General features: G+C 41.4%; 1 protein-coding gene across 5 annotated transcripts in view; it reads left to right on the top strand.

Moving 5' to 3' along the window:
• The window catches only part of bcl2l1 (BCL2 like 1), a 32,216-nt gene extending 14,813 nt beyond the window's left edge, over positions 1 to 17,403 (top strand). For all 5 annotated transcript variants that reach the window (XM_044211653.1, XM_044211649.1, XM_044211651.1 and 2 more), the window contains one exon: positions 13,053 to 17,403. In XM_044211653.1, the coding sequence (XP_044067588.1) occupies positions 13,053 to 13,196 (144 nt within the window). In that variant the 3' untranslated portion in view covers positions 13,197 to 17,403. The remainder of the gene's footprint in view (positions 1 to 13,052) is intronic.
• Positions 17,404 to 17,905: the final 502 nt, after the last annotated feature.

The raw sequence follows: 17,905 nt of genomic DNA, 5'->3' as shown, positions 1-17,905 counted from the left end.
GTACACACACAGTCCTGAGTCCTTGGCCTTCCTGCTGTGCCTCAGCGGTGTACATATATATGTGTGTGCGTGTGTGTGTGTGTGTGTGTGTGTGTTTGCTGACAGAATGGGGTTTTGTGGAGAGAGACAGACCCCTGAGTGAGGCAGGGAACAGATTGGAGTCTGAGCCTTCATGTCCTGACTCATTAATCTCCTCTTTAATTCATGGTCTCACCGCCGGCTCAACACGTGCACACACATACACTCACACACGGACACACACAGAACCAGCTCCAAGGTCCAAAAGGAGACGAAAGAATACATACAGACACATTGATGCTGGCACAAACACCAGCAAGTGTCACCACTGAGGGGAGGTTTATTTATTCAGTTTCCTCATTTTCTTCGCTTCCTTTCTACTGCTTGAAAATGATTCATCACATTTCAAACCAGTTCTGTTGTCCCCTCACAAGACCCCCCTCAATGCCAGCATTGATCTCATGCTTAAGGTGGCATATATCTAGCCAAGAACGTAAAGTCAACAGGAGTGTGAAATAGCTCAATGACACTGTGGACGCTAACCTACTGTGCAGGTTACTGTCGTGCTGTGAAGCTGCTCATCTTTGCTTCCTGGGACTAATTGGAGCAGTTTTTCTGCTTTCTGGCTGAACTCCAGTTTTCCATAAGGGTCATGCAGAAGAAGAATGAAGAAAGGTTGACAAGTTATTATCACACCACTTTCTCTCAAACTCTCCCACTAAACTAAACCTAAACTTGTTTCAAAGCTGTGACAGTTGTGCGTAGAGCTGCTGCCTGTCAGCTTGTTGTTTAAACTTTCTTATTACTAGCAGAAAAATAAGTAGAGGGGAACCCCAACCAGTGCAGAAAGAACCCCATTATTCAAGCAAACTCTTCAATATAAAATAAATGCACATTTTAAGCAACACGATTCGAATGGATGCACTCTTCTTCAGGCATCAGCAAGTATAATATGTATTTTTCATATTTTCCTCTCAAAGGGGGTTCATCTTTTTGGCTGTTTGCTTGAGCAGTCAGTCTTTTTGGATTGTACTTGATTCCCATTTTCCATGTATTTTGCCCTGACTTTGACCTTTTTAGTATTATCCAGCATCTGCTCTTGTCACTTGCTGAAGTAGAATCCGGAAACCATGACCTAGCCTACTTGTAAGGGGGCATCAGCTAAATGCCTGAGTTGTAACAGCTTACTGTGCTGTGGGTTTCTCTGCTCAGTGCTTAGCTCTACAGTAATTCCTACCTATCCCGGTCATATGGGATCTTTGGCATCCGGTCTGACTGCCTCGCTCCTGAAAATGCCTTGGCAATTGTGATAAGGATGAAAAAGGGGCGGAAGGGCTGGAGGAGGAGCAGGAAGACATGGAACTCGTGGAGATGATGAGGACATTGATAAGGAAGGAGGAACAGGCACTCACATTGTTGGCTTTTTTTTCTTACTGGACTCAGATTTCATGCTATAACGATTGAAACTGACATGCAACCACTAGGCCGCTAGAATGATAAAAGTGCTAGTGGTAATAATGAATACAGTAACTGTAATCATATGATGGTAATGACAGTCTTGATAAAGATGAGAGTTATGAGGTTATGCTGCATTTAACTTTGAGATCATTATTTTTATTATGGTACTGAACCAAACTTTGGGCTGTGTTGAGACATAAGTGCTACGAAAAAAAGGGCAACCCCCTCCTTCATTTCAGTGAGACCACTGTGTTGAGATAGTGGGGTAGCCAATGAATGAGGTGCCAGCAGAAAAAACCCGATTTTCTGCTATTTTCTGTCTGACAGCCTCGTGTTTCTGGTAACACTGGTAGTTCTGCCCATAATGACAAGGCAAGAAAAACTGAAGTCTTTCATTTACATAAGTATTTAGAGCCTTTTTTTATTCAGTGCCTTGTAGAAGAAGCTTTGTGCACCTGGCAGTTACTCCCATTCTTCTTGGCAGATCCTCTCAAGCTCAGTGAGATTAGATTGGATGTGAACTGCCCTCTTCAGATCTCTCCACAGGTGTTCTCTGGGGTTCGAGTCCGGGCTTTGGGGCTGGGCCATTCAAGGACATTCAGAAACTTACCCCGAAGACACCCCAGCGCTATCTTGGCTGTATGCTTGGGGTCATTGTTGTGCTGGAGGTGAACCTTCTTCCCAGTCTGAAGTCGTGTGTAGTCTGGAGCAGGTTTTCTTCAAAGACCTCTCCATCAATTCTGACCAGTCTCCCAGTCCTGCAGCTGAGAAACACCCCCATCCCATGATGTTGCCACCACCATGCTTCACCGTAGGGATGGTATTAGCCAGGTGGTGAGCAGGACCTGGATTTCGCCAGGTATAACTCTTGGAGTTCAGGCCAGACTGTTCAGTTTTTGTCTCATCAGACCGGAGAATCATTCCTCATGCTCTCAGAGTCCTTTAAGTGGCTTTTGGGCAAACTCCAAGTGTGTGGTCATATGACTTTCACTCAGGGGTAAATTCTGTCTAACCACTCTATCATAAAGGCCTGATTGACAGAGTCCCTCCTTTCGGCAGGTTCTCCCTCTCCTCAGCAGAGGACTTCTGAAGCTCTGTCACAGCAGACATTGGGTCCCTGGTTACCGCCGAGACTGAGGCCCTCCTTGCCCGGTCACTCAGTTTGGCCACCCAGTTACAGTGTGTCTGTATTTCCTCAGGTGGTTTGGCAGTTCATCAGCTGTTTCTTTTGATCTTGCTGAGTCACCGTGAACCTATGGTCTGGTCATGAACTGTTTTTCACAATGTAAGGCTGAGGTCATAGCACACACACATCACATTCACTCACTGTACTTGAACTTCATACGCACTCTCTTCTTATTTGACATCATCTTGTTTCACCAGCCAGAACATCATGACACCTCCCTGGGTCACTCTCTGAACAGTATTTCATCAGTCACAGGGATCCAACAGTGACTTTACTCAATAAACAAAATCACATGATGTGTTGTGTACCACGATGTAATCTGGGCCCAAGGACACCGCAGTGTACGTGTGTGTGTGTGTGTGTGTGCGCGCACAAGGCCATGCGGTGTTGACGTGCACACATCCCAAGTGTTGCAACTTGAAGTGTTGCTCAGCTAAAGCTGGGAGAGATTTTAAGTGTTTTAAGAGCTAGCTTCTTCTCCTTGTGACTCTCAGGGATCATCAGGCTTTGGGTCAATGGCTTTTTGTGAACCCTCGATCTGTGATCCTGCTTTCTCTTTTCCAACCTCACGCCATGTGTTCAGATCCTTTTGCCTTCTCACTTTTTGTTTTCTAATCCATTTCGTTTGATTCACAAAAATTCAAGAGAAGGGAACCAGTGTAACAAAGCCATTACTCACAGGGGTTGAACAAAGATAAAGGATTCTTAAGAACTGCTTTTCTATAATACTGTCTTCAGTTCTAGACAGCCCTATCAAAGGCATGGAAATAGACTTGATATTTTGTCTACAGTACTCGATAAAAAGTTGTCAGTTTCTGCTAGTTAAAAGTCTGCCTTAGAGGAAGTCTACAAAAGAAACAGAATGCAAAAACTCTCCCTATCCTTACATTCCTTTCTGGCCATTCATTGACTGAGTGTGCAGATGTGGCCTTTATTATGAATCGGCACACTCTGCTCACACACACACACACACACACACACAGATATGCCCTTCATAACGCATATGGAATTCAAAACTTCAAAAATTCATGGTAGTTTGGAGTTGTGTGTGAGTATATCAGATCACTGAAACAGTGTCACAGGGATAAGGCCCCCTCACATGATCAGCGGTAAAACCGCTCTGCGCTGGCTGTGGCATTGTTTTCCTATGGGGAGAGCGGTGGCGCCCAACTAGGGGAAGCGCAATCCTTGGCGGGGTGCACAGCTTGAAATTGAGTTGAAATTATTTCAACCGAGTTGAAATTTCAACTTTGACCTCAGTTGCCGCTGACCTTTCAATGAGATAACAGCTGTATGCGACGTAGCCAAAAGCGACACGTTCAAGCTGGAGAGGTAGAGACTGATGGAAGAAAAACTCTGTGTTTCACAGTTCCCTGAACTCTATAACACAACATTAAAAACATACCATGATCTCGCCAGGAAAAATAATGCATGGCGAAATGTCAGCAGTCAGATGGTGCTACCAGGTTTGTGAATAGACCAACTTAGCTCAATCCAATGCTAAAGTTAGCTTAGCGTACTTTGTGATGACGTATACTTGCGCTGTGCAAATTCTGCACTATGCGCTGCGTAGCACCTTCCTCGCGGTGAGCGAAGAGCAAATTTCTTGTTGCAGCTTTAGGGTTTGGTATCGAGAGCGAGTTCTGAATTGAATCTCAAATATATTAGAACTGGGGATTCTTTAAAAAACCTGCCGGATTGTTGATTCTGATTATCAGTTCAAGTCTAAGAGCCAGAATGAAAAAGCAGAATCAAATGTTTTTTAAAACCCTGTCTACATCTCTTTGTCTCATCGTAGAAAAATGCGGCCTTTATTGATTTATTTATTTGTTTGTCTCTTCCCCACGATGCCCAGTTGCCCACAGAGCATGACCTCCTACAGTTCCAGTAACTTTCACTTTACCCCATGTGCTCATTTGTCCCATCGCTCTGGATGGGACTGGTTCAAAGCTGGTTGATCTAGATTGTTTTTGTCAAGTCATTGCTATTCAGAGGGAGTGTTGCATGCATACACACACACACACACACACACTCAAAGCAATGTGTGAGAGCGCATGTCCAAGGCGAAGAGCCTTTGTCAGCTTTCTATGACAGTAGAGAACTTTCCAACACTTGGCAACACTGAACCCTCTGGATTGCTCTCTATGTGGGAACGGGATGTTCAGCTTCCTTTCTAGCGTCAGCACAGTTTCATCACAGCCGCCACTCGTGGCCAGTGTGGCCTGAACGTCATGTGCTCTGCAGGTCGCTAGAAAGCGGTCCTTGTCTGTTGAAAGTGAGCTGTCTAGATCAGATGTTGCGCACAGAGACAGAGGGACTCTCACTTCTTGAAAGAAATCCTTTCAGCTGTTGTATTGAGAGTTGTGCTTACATGTACAGCTGAACTTTTTTGTGTTAACCCAATTACATAAATATCAGAACTGCAACTAATGATTATTCTTGTTGGCAATAAAGATGTTGATTAGTTTTTTTTATTAAATTTCTACAAAATGTCAGAGAAAATAGTGAGTAATGCCAATCAATCAAAATAATATTTTTATTGCATCATAACAATGCTCAACACAATTATCACAATATCAGTCACAATAAGCTTGAGGTATGACAGAGGGGGTAAAGTTGTACTTGCAACTTTTACTGTACTTGTATCTCTTTGGCTATACGTGACCAGGCTATTTTTGAACATCTCCAAAAGCAATGCATTTAAGTTCCAGCTTACTATTTACACTTAATACACAAAAGTGATCTACTGGGATCAATTTTGTTCATAACATGAGGTGTTGTATCTCTTTGAAATTATTAAAAGAAAAGGAGAATGGGAGGCCTAAATACATTCTTCTCAAACATCTTCATCACAGACAGATCCTCTTCCCATTGCTTCACAAGTCTTTCAATATTATGTCCATTATAGCTCTGCAAGCTATTGTTTCTAAATTACCTCAAACATACGTTTGACATTTCTGCAAACTTCTATTTATTGGCTGATATACATGCCAATACGTTATATCGTGATAAGCAGAGACTGGCCGATATATATGCATGGCCGATTTATTGCTCAGGCTTAAGATTGCCTCTTCTGTCCAGTTAAGTATTCACACTGATATAAAAATCCTCACATTTGAGAATCTGTAATATAAAAATATTTGTAAGTTCACCAATTATCAAAATTGTTGTTGCCTAATTTTGTCAATCAATTAATCGACTAATTATTTAAGCATTTATACATACTACCAATCACTGAAAATAGTTAGTTTGTGGTGTGTCAACTTCTGGTCATTTTAATTTTCTGAAATGTTTAAGGAGATAAAGAGATTGTCCTGTATCTGCTCACACAGTCTGATACTATCAGTATTCAGCTTGACATCACGATTGCACATACGACCGCTAATATTAACGCAGTGTGTCCCCAAGTCATTGAATTTCAATTCATCTCGAGCCCCATTTTGCCTAAAAGGAAAAGGATGTGAGGTGTTTCGCGGTCAGGAGGTTTCACAATCGGGGGGTTTGAGTGTTGCAGCTTGTTATGGTGCAACACCAGAGCAACCGACCAGTCGGAGCTGATGAATGGGAAGCTGCTGCTAATGATCGTTAAAATGCTCCTTTCTCCACATGTAGTATTGGGCCATTTATCAGCCACAGAGATGGACCTACAGGCCCAGACACACTCGCACACATCATACACGCCAATCAGCTGCTTCCCGGTAGCCGTGGCAACCAACTGCAGAATCTCCTTCCCTGTGCCCCTTCACTGTTTCTCTCCCTTTCTCTCTCTTACATCCAACCTTTTGCTTTCATGAGCTAATCCTTCCCTCATCCTTTTTTTTCTCTCCCCGGCTAACGAAGAAAGAGAAAGTTAAAGACACAGAAAAGCAGAAAAAAAGACAAGGCCTGAAAGCGCTCTGCAGGCCGCTGCCTAGCACCTGATTTCCTCTGGGAACGGAGCAGAGATAAAGAAATAAAGGCGTGACCGTGTGAAAGGGAAAGAGAAAAGGAGAGAGTAGATAAAGACTGGGTTTACCTGCCTGGTGGGACTAGGGGAGATTGAGTATATCAAAACAACAGCGCTGCCTTGACATGTGTATAGTGAACTGACTTGATATTGAAACTCTGATTCCCAAGTGAAGAAATGAAGTTTATAGGCAGAAAGGTAATTAAATAACAGACAGAAAAGTCACTAGTTTTGTTGGATTTTGAATTACGTGTACAAATGCTCAAAAGTGGAAGAATGTGGGACTGAAGATGTTGAGGGCAAAGGTCAGAGAGTTAACCATGAAGAGAGAGCAGAGACGAATGTGTGGTGTGCGTCTGTGTTTGTGTATGACATCTCATTTTAATCACTGACGACCGCACCTCTGACCAACCAACCAATTCAAAAAGAGTGCATAAGGTCCTGGAAACACAGATCAAAGCTAAAGATAATCTATATCACTTGACTTTGAACCCTAACCCCTCCCGTAAAAACAACAGAAAAGAAACAGAAATAAAAACTATGTAAGCATAAAAGGTCAATTAGAACAACCCCGGTATCTCAATGATCTTTTTATTCTGCTAACTAATATCCCATGCCCTCTCTATGATGTTGCAACCTTAAAGTATGTAAGAAAATTAGCCCTGCTTTGGACGTTATTGACCCTGGCTATCATATTCACAAGAAACAGTCTCTGTCACAAGTTTAAAGGATAAGACTGGTGATATTCTACATTTTCCTTTTAACAACAAATCCCATTAAAAGACGAAAATCAACAATAAATTGATCCTACTATCAAGTTTTGTCTGTGTATCCAAATCCATATATATATTGTATTCCTCTGTGCCATAGAGCTATTAAAAACACATCACTGAGCCACACTGTTACACTGGGTGACATATTCCTTCATTACCATGAACACACACACTTTAGTTTATTTTGACTCAATACCACATACACCGTCCTGCTGCCCCAAATACTCACTAGAGAACCAAATTAATTTGCATCTGAAAATAGTCCCCAAAAAATGCACTATTTTCTCCTGTTTGAGCAATGCTTGCAAAAAACTACAGCGCCCAGCGTTTTTAGAAAATGATTTCGCCTTGTTAAAAAAGGAATGTATATATCCATGACCTGTTTTTAAGGATTTACTTTGTTAGAAGGAAACAATGAGCTTGGCTAGAGAGCCATAGACTGGCTAGGAGAATTGAGAAACTGACTAACATATCGTGGGTTTTGATCTTTACATGTGATTTGTTGACAATAACAAAAATATAAAATATCACCAGCCTTATCCTTTAAGCCATTATGTTCCCTCTGGTATATGTGGGCTCCTCCAATTACGTAAAATGAGCCTGGCTGCTGCAATAAAACCTGTGACTGCCAGCCCAAACTGCCTCAGTAAGCCCGGGTGACATGAGAGACTTATCCCCTAATAAACACATTTGTGGGGATCCTGGTAGAGGATGTTTTAACCACCCTATTTTTTTTCCAGTAGCCTGTTTATGTTTGAATATTCCTATAAAACGTGTTGGTCCTGGATACAGTGATTGGAGACACTTACTAAGGTGTATTTGAGCAAATCTACAACATCTCTCTTATTGAAACTTCAGTTAATAATTGATCATTAAAGCTGCTATAGAAATGTTTATTTAATAGGTAGCATATTAAAATCAGACGAGAGCTGTGAACACTAGAGGATCTTTGTCAGTCTTCTATTTATCACACCCAATGAGACATAAGTGAGGATATAAATACATGCGCAAACATGAACAAATAATAGTGTTGACCTTTCTACAGCATTTGAAGAAGCTTTCCTTTGAATCCCTTGGCACTACCACATAATCAATGCAAAGTGCTGTAGTTTGTTCTCTACACCCATATTCCTCACATTGCTGAATAAGATTTAACAGGAAGGGATAGGCAGTGGTCAGACTGACCTTTTATCAAGAAAGACTAAAAAGCCGCAGTAAAACACTGTACTGTACAATCACAATAGTACGTCATTATTTACTTTAGTACCATTTACCAATCCCTTGTGGCTAATTCCAACTGCTTTACTTTACTTTAATGCAGCTTAGTCATCATGATGCTTAAGAGCAACTTTGCTCCAGCACATATTTCAGCTCAGCCTCTTGTTACACACACTCTGTGGACTGTTTTGACTCACTTTGACTCCTGTGTATCCGTCCATGTTCCCATCTGTGTCATCGATAGTTCATTTTGGTTGCATGGTTGGCAAGAAGGCCAGTTTATCTTTTCTGAAAATGTTCATGTGCCTTATCAATGCCTGTAGGAAGTCAAGGTGAGGTTGAAGACAAATATTTACTCTTCCTTGGCAACTTCCTCACAAGCAGACAGTAAAGAGAGTCTGTTTGATTCCTCACAGTCATTAACAAGTCCTTGGTAGAGTGGGTCAGAGGGTGAGCATGTAAGGCCACACTGTTCCAGTGAGTAAGAGATGAGGAATGACGTGGGTTGAAGGTTAAATTCCCGCCCTCTTCCCTTGAGAGAACCTTGTATGAGAGGCAGAGTCGCCTGCAGTGAAACTTCTAAACATGCTTCTGTGTTGCACTCAGTTACCTATTTACAAATTTCTACTCATTGACATGGACTATTGACTCCGCTCAAGTGTAAACGCTTCTCTAGAATGTTTGTTCACTCGGTTTGGCAAGTATTTTACAGTAGGTGTGTGTGTGTGTGTGTGTGTGTTTATTTAGAGCTAAACCATGAATGAAAAGTGCTACTATGAGACCAGCTTGACTCCCTTAGAGCCCACAAACTCCCCTTCAGATCCAAAGAGCAGTGGCTGCTTTAGGCAGTGGTCGCAACACAACTTTGGCAGTGAACAAATATGGTTAGTGTTTCTGTCTCTTTCAGTTTTGGCTGCATTTATGGCTATAATTTATGTTATTGTCAAAACGAAAACCTAGTTATACCTTTTTTTTTTATTTTGAAACAAACAAAAGCAGCATACAGATAGCAGAGAGAGCAGGAGAAGCTTAAATGGGTTTGATTTTATTTACCTGATGAGCTTTAAAATGATGAAAGCTAGACTAATTATCAAGTGCACTTTACGTATAGCCTCGAATCAGTGTTAAATCAGAGGCAGAAAGGGTAGGTGTAGTTTTCTTATTAGCAAGTTAAATAACTGTGCCTATATTTTGTTTAGTTAATCTTTGAGTTTTCTTTGTGCACTGTATTTCATCATTTTGCACTCTGGTTAATTAATCAGTTTGAAATAGCTAGGCTTGCTCTCTATAAAGACTTCTGTAAAAGATGTGGTTGCCATTATTCTACATTTTTCTTATGTTTTAGCAAAGTCCGTCTCTCCATACTTTCCAACACCCAACCCTGTCTATGACACTCGGCCTCAAGCCCATTGGTTCCTACTAAAAACTGATCACAAATAATATAGTTTCCCATTTAAAAAAAAAAAGCTAAGTCATTTCCTAAAACAGCTGGGCACTACAGTTTTTAGCAAACGTTACTCCAACAGGGGGTAAGTGTGGTTTTTGTTGGGGACTATTTTCAGCTGCAAATTAATCCACATTTGGCGCTCTAGTGAGTATTTCCAGCTGCGGGACGGTGTATTTGGGATTGACTCAAAATAAACTACAGTGCCCATGTTCATCATAATGAAGGAACATGGTACCCAGTGCAACAGTGTGGCTCATTGATGTGTTTTTAATAGCTTTTGGACAACAATGGAGCTCTACGGCACAGAGAAATAACATATATCAGCCTTTGATACACACACAATACTTGTTAGTAGGATCAATGTATTGTTGGTTTTGGCTCTTCATGGGATTTGTTGACAATAACAGAAAAATATAAAATCACCAGACTTACCCTTTAAGACATAGTTGTGAAAAGGGGCTCTTGACATATGCAAATGATGCTGTTACTGTAACCAGTTTATCATCATTACATACTGTAAATGTTACTGTTGTGATGACATGTATTGAGCTGCCAGTCAGTTTCTGGTTAAGTTTGTAGCACACACAACAGAAGTGAGGTCATCTCTGCATCACCCCCCCCCCCTTATCTTCCACCAGCACATTCACACCCTGCATATTCTTAGAAATATTAGCCGCAAAGCCAAGATTAGTTTCCTCAGAACCCCCTATTCAGCATTATATTGCAACAGACATCACAGTGTTAAACAAACACACTGCTTGTATATTATTTAGAAGCCATCCTCTAACTATATATAACTATATCTCATTGTTGGTGTATTTCCCGGGTACCAGTCAGTTTCATTGTTCTACATAGAACTCCCTAGATAGTGAGTAGGGAGTAGTGAATGAGTGATGATTTTCAGACACAGCCTGTATTTGCATTGCTCCACCGGTGATGATGTCACCACATCACATAGCAAGAGAAACTGGGGCGTGAAAGAAACTAGACTCCACAGTTCTGTAATCAAACAGAATTGAGGGAATGAATTCAAACTCCTGGAATGACTCAGGAATGATCCTCCTACGCCTCCTCGTTCCTGTACGTCTCTCGAGCCCTTTCTCTCTGTGAACCACCTCGGATTTTTGACTGTCACTCCCCCTTTACGTCTTGGTATTGTTTCACTCATATGTTTGTCTGGGGTCTGTTCCAGAAAGTGGGTTTAGTGAAAACTTGAGTTTGTAAACCAACTCTGTTTATTCTATTCATTTCCTCACTGCACAGGGTCAGGCAGCTAAAAGGCATCTCTGCTATGGAACTGATGTGTGTGCAAACAGCAGCGTTAAACCTCTGCCTGCCACCAAACAAGGTGTGAATTGAAAAGCTACACCATGAATCCACAGAACTGTGTGTGTGTATGTGTATGTGTATGTGTGTGTGTGTGAGTGATTGAGTTAGAAAGATAGGAATAACTTCCTTGGGAAACAAAAACATCTCTCAGCCTGTCCGTCTTGTTTTTCTAACTTTCCGTCTGTTGCTTTCCATTCATGTTCTGTTCTGCAGTTACACAAACAGCTGATGTCTCCACTGTAGTAATCTTTGTTTGAATAGGAAATGACTCCGCATGAAGCTTTTATACACATAGCCACACCGATCAGTGACTAACAATCTCATATTTTTCATGGTGTGATTTGCTGGCACTGATGGGACATTCCTGTCATAGATCATATTGGAGATTATGTGAATATTCCTGAACCTTGAACATACCCAGTGAGCATGACTGTGGTGCAGCTAAAAAGACGCTGAAACTGGACTAAATGTAGTTGAAAAGGGCAGTTTTGTGTTTATAAGCTGCAGTGTATAGCACAACCTTTACTGGATTTTTAAGGCCTATACTGATATTGTTTAAAAAAAACCCAATAACGATATATCGTATAATTATGTAATTTAGGGTTTCCCATTTCTGTTAGTCATCTCAGATTCAGGGTAGGCTCAGTACCTACAATAATATCCTCTACTTTATTAGTCTCTGTTTCTGGCAACATCCCTCCCCTTTGCTTTCCTTCTGTGATTCACTGATTACTTCTCCGTCCTTTCACTTTCTTCTTCCTGTCTCCTTTCTCAGCCGAATTTCCAGTAACAGCCCCCTCCTCCATAAAAGACCTTCTGTCCCGCCTGTTGAATCCACCTCTGACTAAGAATCAGACATCTGAATTCATGTCATTTTCACATTTGTTCAGATTAAATGCTCATAATTTGCTCTCAAATCATGTTTACTGAGGTGAAGCACTGACAGTTTTGGACAACATGAGCATCATCGGTGGTGACTCAGTGGGCCATGCCCAGCTCAGCTGATCCACGTTGTTTGTATAAGAGATTTGAGCCTGACTGGCGCCTCCTTGTGGCAAGAGATTAAAACTGCATGCTCTGCAGCTCATTTCCAGGAAATGATTTCAGTGGGCGGCAATGTAGGCTTGGCAATCTGAGGACAACGGTGGGAAAGAATGTCGGCAACAACAACGCTTCTGCAGGGATCTGCTGCAGAACTGATGGGATGCCGGGGAGGGGGAGGGGAGGTTTGGTGGAAAATTTTGAAAGCAATATTTGCCGTGACCGGATCCTAACGCTGAATTAAATTATGTGGATTTTCCCTTTAATCAATGAGATCTTGTTACCGTGCACAGCGTGGTTGTAGGTGGCTTTTTGGGCTTTTTGCTAGTTGTGAGGTTGCCTTACCTGTATGACTGCTGCGGTGGAGGGAAATTTCCACATGTGACCATGTGGGTTCTGTCTACAGTCATTCTGATACCCAGCCGTGGGTGGCTCTGTAGCCATCTGCTTGTTTGAGGCCTAGAGACCTTTACAGAAGGGAATCTACCTGACTCTCTGAACCTGTCTTTGGGGTTTTAAAAAAATTTGTTTTATTTTTTTTTTTTAGGGGAGTTTTGGGAACAGTCAGCAACAAATACCCTGGTGTTAACCCTTTCCTTTCCCTTTTCCTCTCTTTTTTTTTTTTACGTCTGCCAGGAGCGCTTTGCTGAAATCTTCGGGCAGGATGCGGCGGCAGAAGGCAGGAGGTCTCAGGAGAGTTTCAAGAAGTGGCTGCTGGCAGGGATGACCCTGGTGACCGGGGTGGTGTTGGGCTCAATCATCGCCCAGAAACGCCTGTGAAGGGAGATACACGACAACTCTCCTAACACTCTTCCCCCATGACCCAATCCTGCCTCAACACCCTTCAACACCCTCAACTTACACACCACGGAAGTTCAAATGAAGGTCCTGTTTATTTCGTCAGTACTGCCCCCCCCCCCCGTCAGCCAGACACACACACGCCCACACACTTACACACACCCCACACACACACATCCCACAGTGGACTAAGAATCCTCACATGTTGTTGAACTTTTGAGAAAAAGACAGAGAAGACGAAGAGTTACTCGTGTTCATGTGTTCACCTTATTCCACCCTGATGAAAAATGTGTGGTTGTACAGAGACAGACATACTATTCTTTCATTCACTGAACCAGTTGTTCCTTCTATTCCTTTCTCTACTGGTTCCTGTATTTTTCTGTCTTTATGTTTGTATGTATTAGTTTTAACAAATTTTGATTTCTCATTTTTGTCCTCAAGAGGCTAAAACTGATTCAAGTCTTCACAGTTAACCCAAACCTGTCTGATCAGTGTGATGTGGGGCTTGGCCTGCTCTACATGTCTCATCTTGAAGCGTGTTTTGTTGCTTGTCCCCACAGACAGCTCTACAATAGCTTTGTATGTGCCATATGGAGAGTGAAAGCAGGGGAGGATGTAGCACCTGTCCCTGAACAGCTTCTGTAGTTCCCATTTCCTGCCAGCCATCCTGATCGCCAACACATACAGTATAACATTATAATCCACGACTCCAGACACTGACTGTTTTGTCTTGCCCTGTCCTTCATGCGTTTTGGTTTTGTATGACTGGTAAATGAAAAGGAGTCAAACAGATTTTAGTTAACAAAGCATGGGAGTCTTAAACTAAAAAGCTAATGGGAAACAAACTCCTCTACTTGTTTTTGTTTGTTGGTGCGTTTGGTTTTGGATTTGTGAACCATTAAAACCCCACTGCGGCTGATCTGTTCTTTATGGTCACACTTGGCCTTGATTTTATCCTGTTTGTGTTTAGTCAGCTTGCTGACTGCCAGACCACTGTGTGTGGCAAGATCTTAGAATCAGAGCAACTGCAGTTCATACAAGCAGGGCGCCGTGGCTCAGACCCTCCATGTTTACTACACAGTAGCTGAGGAATGCAGCAAATACTGTAGCAACACACACAGCAGATAGAGCGGCACCGGTGACAGCGGCACTCAGACAGCACGAAAGACTCTTTAGTCTTAACTGTCCTAGATGTAAAGTTTTCATTTTGGTAACACATTATTTTAAGCGGTATATAAACATTTAATAACACACTATAATGTGGTTGTAAGCAGGTATACGGACGTGTTTGTTAATGTATTTGTCAACCATCTAACTTCTCCTATGAAGCATCCATAACTGTTATATTAGACATGCTATTAGACATAAATTAACTGTTCATACACATGAACAAATCATTCACAGGCAGATTTATTGAAGACATGTTGAGCTTGTGGGATCATTCTTGACCTCAGGAATGGTAAATTCTTCATTCCAGGGCCACTTTAGATTAGATTTATTCCTGAGCTTTTAGCTGCATCTCATGGCCTTCATCAGCGGACCATGTTCAGTTGTCATGGACAGTGAAGAAGATGCATTTATAAATGGATAAATAAGAAGATATCAAAATTTGGGAGTTTATAAAGTCTGATAATTATATATCAGCTGATAGCTTTTTTTTTTTTTTTTACACATAACACAAGCAAACAACCTGGATATGGATGCCTTAGTGTTACTTACTGTTTCTAAATGACCTCAAACCTAGTTTGGCAATTTCTTGTTACTTATCAGTTAACATATACACCACTACTGCAATATCGGCAGTAAGCTAATATCCGCCGATATATCATCCTGGCCAATTTATTGATCTAGCTCTAATAACAGCCGTGTTATATTGTCTGTTCATACTCCAGTTATAGATGCTAAGTTATAAGTTATAATTGTTGAAAAAATACATTAATAAACAATTGAAATATCCTCATATCAGTGTGTTATAAACAATTGTTTATATAGCTGCAACAATTAGTCAACTGATCGATAAAAATGACAAATACTCTGGTTTCAGCTTTTCAAATGTGAAGTTTTGCTGCTTTTCTCTTATGCTATATAATTGTAAATTAAATATCTTTGGGTTGTGGCTTGTTGGTTGGACAAAATAAGACATTTGAAGACTTCACCTTGTGACAGACATTTTTCACTATTTTCTGACACTTTATAGACTAAAAAGCTTATGTGAGAGTGTGAGGGGGATTTAAAATAATGTGTTCCATGACCGTTTTGCAATAAAATCCTAATCATGTGCAGCAATGCTCAAACAGAAGACTGATTTTCCTGTTTTTTCCCTCTATGTGCTAATTTAATAATCATTCCTTATTTTTGAACTTTAAGTCAAATTTACATTTATCAATGACACGTTATGCTTCAGCGTGAACATCATTGCCTTTTGAAGATTTATGTAGCAAACTGATGAAGCAGCTGTCTTTGAGGAGGCAGTGCAGTTCTGCATCAGATGTTCTTCGAGATAGATTTGATTAGAAACGTGTCATTATGTGTCTGTTTACCATCTTAAGCGAATCAGCAACCGTCAGTGGCTGTAGGACCGTAAAATTAGACACCCAAACCTTCATAGCTCATTTCACACACACTCACTCTAAGTTAGAGCTCATTTCACACACACACACTTCTCCTCTTCTGTCCTCCCCAGACACCTCAAATCTGTCAAATCTCCATCCGTCTCCTCCTCTTTCCCTCTCCACCCAGCTCCACCTCTTCCTCCGCGGTCCCCCGGCTGTCACTGCACCTAGTCACGTGTGTCAGTCACAGCTGGCCCACCTGCTGCTTCACATAAACACACCTCAGCATGCACACGCTTGTAATGTACACACCTGCCAGTCAGATGTAGTCCACAAGAGACGGGGAGAAGGAGAGTTTGTTTCTAAACATCTTTCCATCTTTAATTTGAAGCTGAAGTCGGAAGAGTGTTTGTCGCCTGGCATCACGCACCAACAACTGGCAGCTCGATTAATTTACTGGGAAGGGAGGGAAGGTGGGGGGCGCTCCTCCCTGTTCCAAGTGCTTTAATCTTCATCTTATTTCAAATGCTGTCTCCAGCTAACAACAGCATGTCCTGGGTTGTATTCATGTGTGTCATATCAGCACAATAAAGCACAATACAGCTCTGGTGCAGGACAGGCAGGTGCCATTTTCTCATCAAAGAAAAGTTCAGCAAGACATTCAGCCGTGTCGAACCACAGAGAGTAAACATTAAAGGAAGGGACTGTTAAAAAAAACTAATCTGGATTTCCGCGTGAAACATCCATCACCATGCTGTCAGTGTGAGGGTCCAGCCGCCAGCTGCGCCTCCATCTTCAAAGCAGGACTCATCTTCCCTTTTCATCCCCATAGTTCACAGAATCATGTACATTTACATACAGGATTTCTCTTTCTAAAGCCCTGATTGTTATCTTTGTAACAAATATTTCACCAAATGAAAAGAACGGCATTGACTATTGATGAGTATCATCCTCTAAATGCTTGTGTCCTGAGCATCTTATTAGCCAAGGTCTGCTCATACATTCCAGTACAGTATATATATATTTTTCTAGTGTATGCCCCACCAAGAAGCTGCTCGCAGGCTTTTCTCTGCTTTCCTGACCCTCACTGAAACAAGTTCCCTTCCTACACATACTGTATGTGAGTGAGTGAGTGAGTGAGTGAGTGTGCATGTGTGTGTGTGTGTGCATGCGTGTGAATTTCTGTGTGGCAAAATGTTCTTGAAGGAGGCACAAATGAAGGAAGTGTGACAGCACTGGGAGGACCCTATATATGCTAGTTATTTAAACTGATTAGAATAGTACTTTAGCTTAGTAACATATTTAAGAAAAACAGAACTGATGGCTTTTAAACAATATTTATATTTGGTGTAAAAAAAAAAACCCCAACATAATTGTTCCCCTTCAAATGGCCTTAAACTCCATATTTGCATTGATGTGCATTGTCATTCGTTGTGTTTTTTAAGGATTATTGGATTGCCACTAGACAAGAAAAACAGGATATTTTCAAATTGTAGGTCTCTGGTGCATTCTTGTTGGTCATAAAGAGTAAAGAATTAAAGATCGCAACCATGTCCAGTGGTCTGTTTGTACGTCTTAGAATGCTACTGTAAAATTTTAAATTACATTGAACCTAATAAAGCCCATGTTGGAAGATATACTGAGTCTGTCGTGTCTTTTCCAAAGTCTTGGGTAGTGGGTGGGTGTGTTAAAGCGTGCATGCATGAAGAGTTGCCCATTAATACACGCTGTTAAATATTCAAGGTATTTCCAGAAGAAGACATCAGCCGGAAGAAAGTTAATTTTATGCCCAAAGTGACGGCTCAACTGATGTGACTCATGTAAAGAGGTTAATCATTACAATTAATGTGAAAAGGAAATGCAGACAAACAGTACTCATTTTATACATTTGGTTTTAGTTTCACGTTCCAAGAATAAATGCTATACTCTAATAAACTTAGTTATATTGTCTAACATTTAACAAGACTAAGGGGCCATAGCTATACTCTGTGCTGTAGGCACAGCCGTGCTTTGAGCTAAATGCTAGCGTCAGCATACTAACATGCTCACAATGATAATGCTAACATGCTGATGCTAAGCAGGCAGTGTGTTGCTATTGTTTCACATGCCAGCGTTTGCTAATTAGCACTAAACACAAAG

Source organism: Siniperca chuatsi, linkage group LG10 (assembly GCF_020085105.1).
Source record: "Siniperca chuatsi isolate FFG_IHB_CAS linkage group LG10, ASM2008510v1, whole genome shotgun sequence".
In the NCBI taxonomy this organism is placed as follows: Eukaryota; Metazoa; Chordata; class Actinopteri; order Centrarchiformes; family Sinipercidae; genus Siniperca; species Siniperca chuatsi.
Note: the sequence above shows the minus strand (reverse complement) of the source record. Positions and strands in the feature narration are given on the sequence as shown.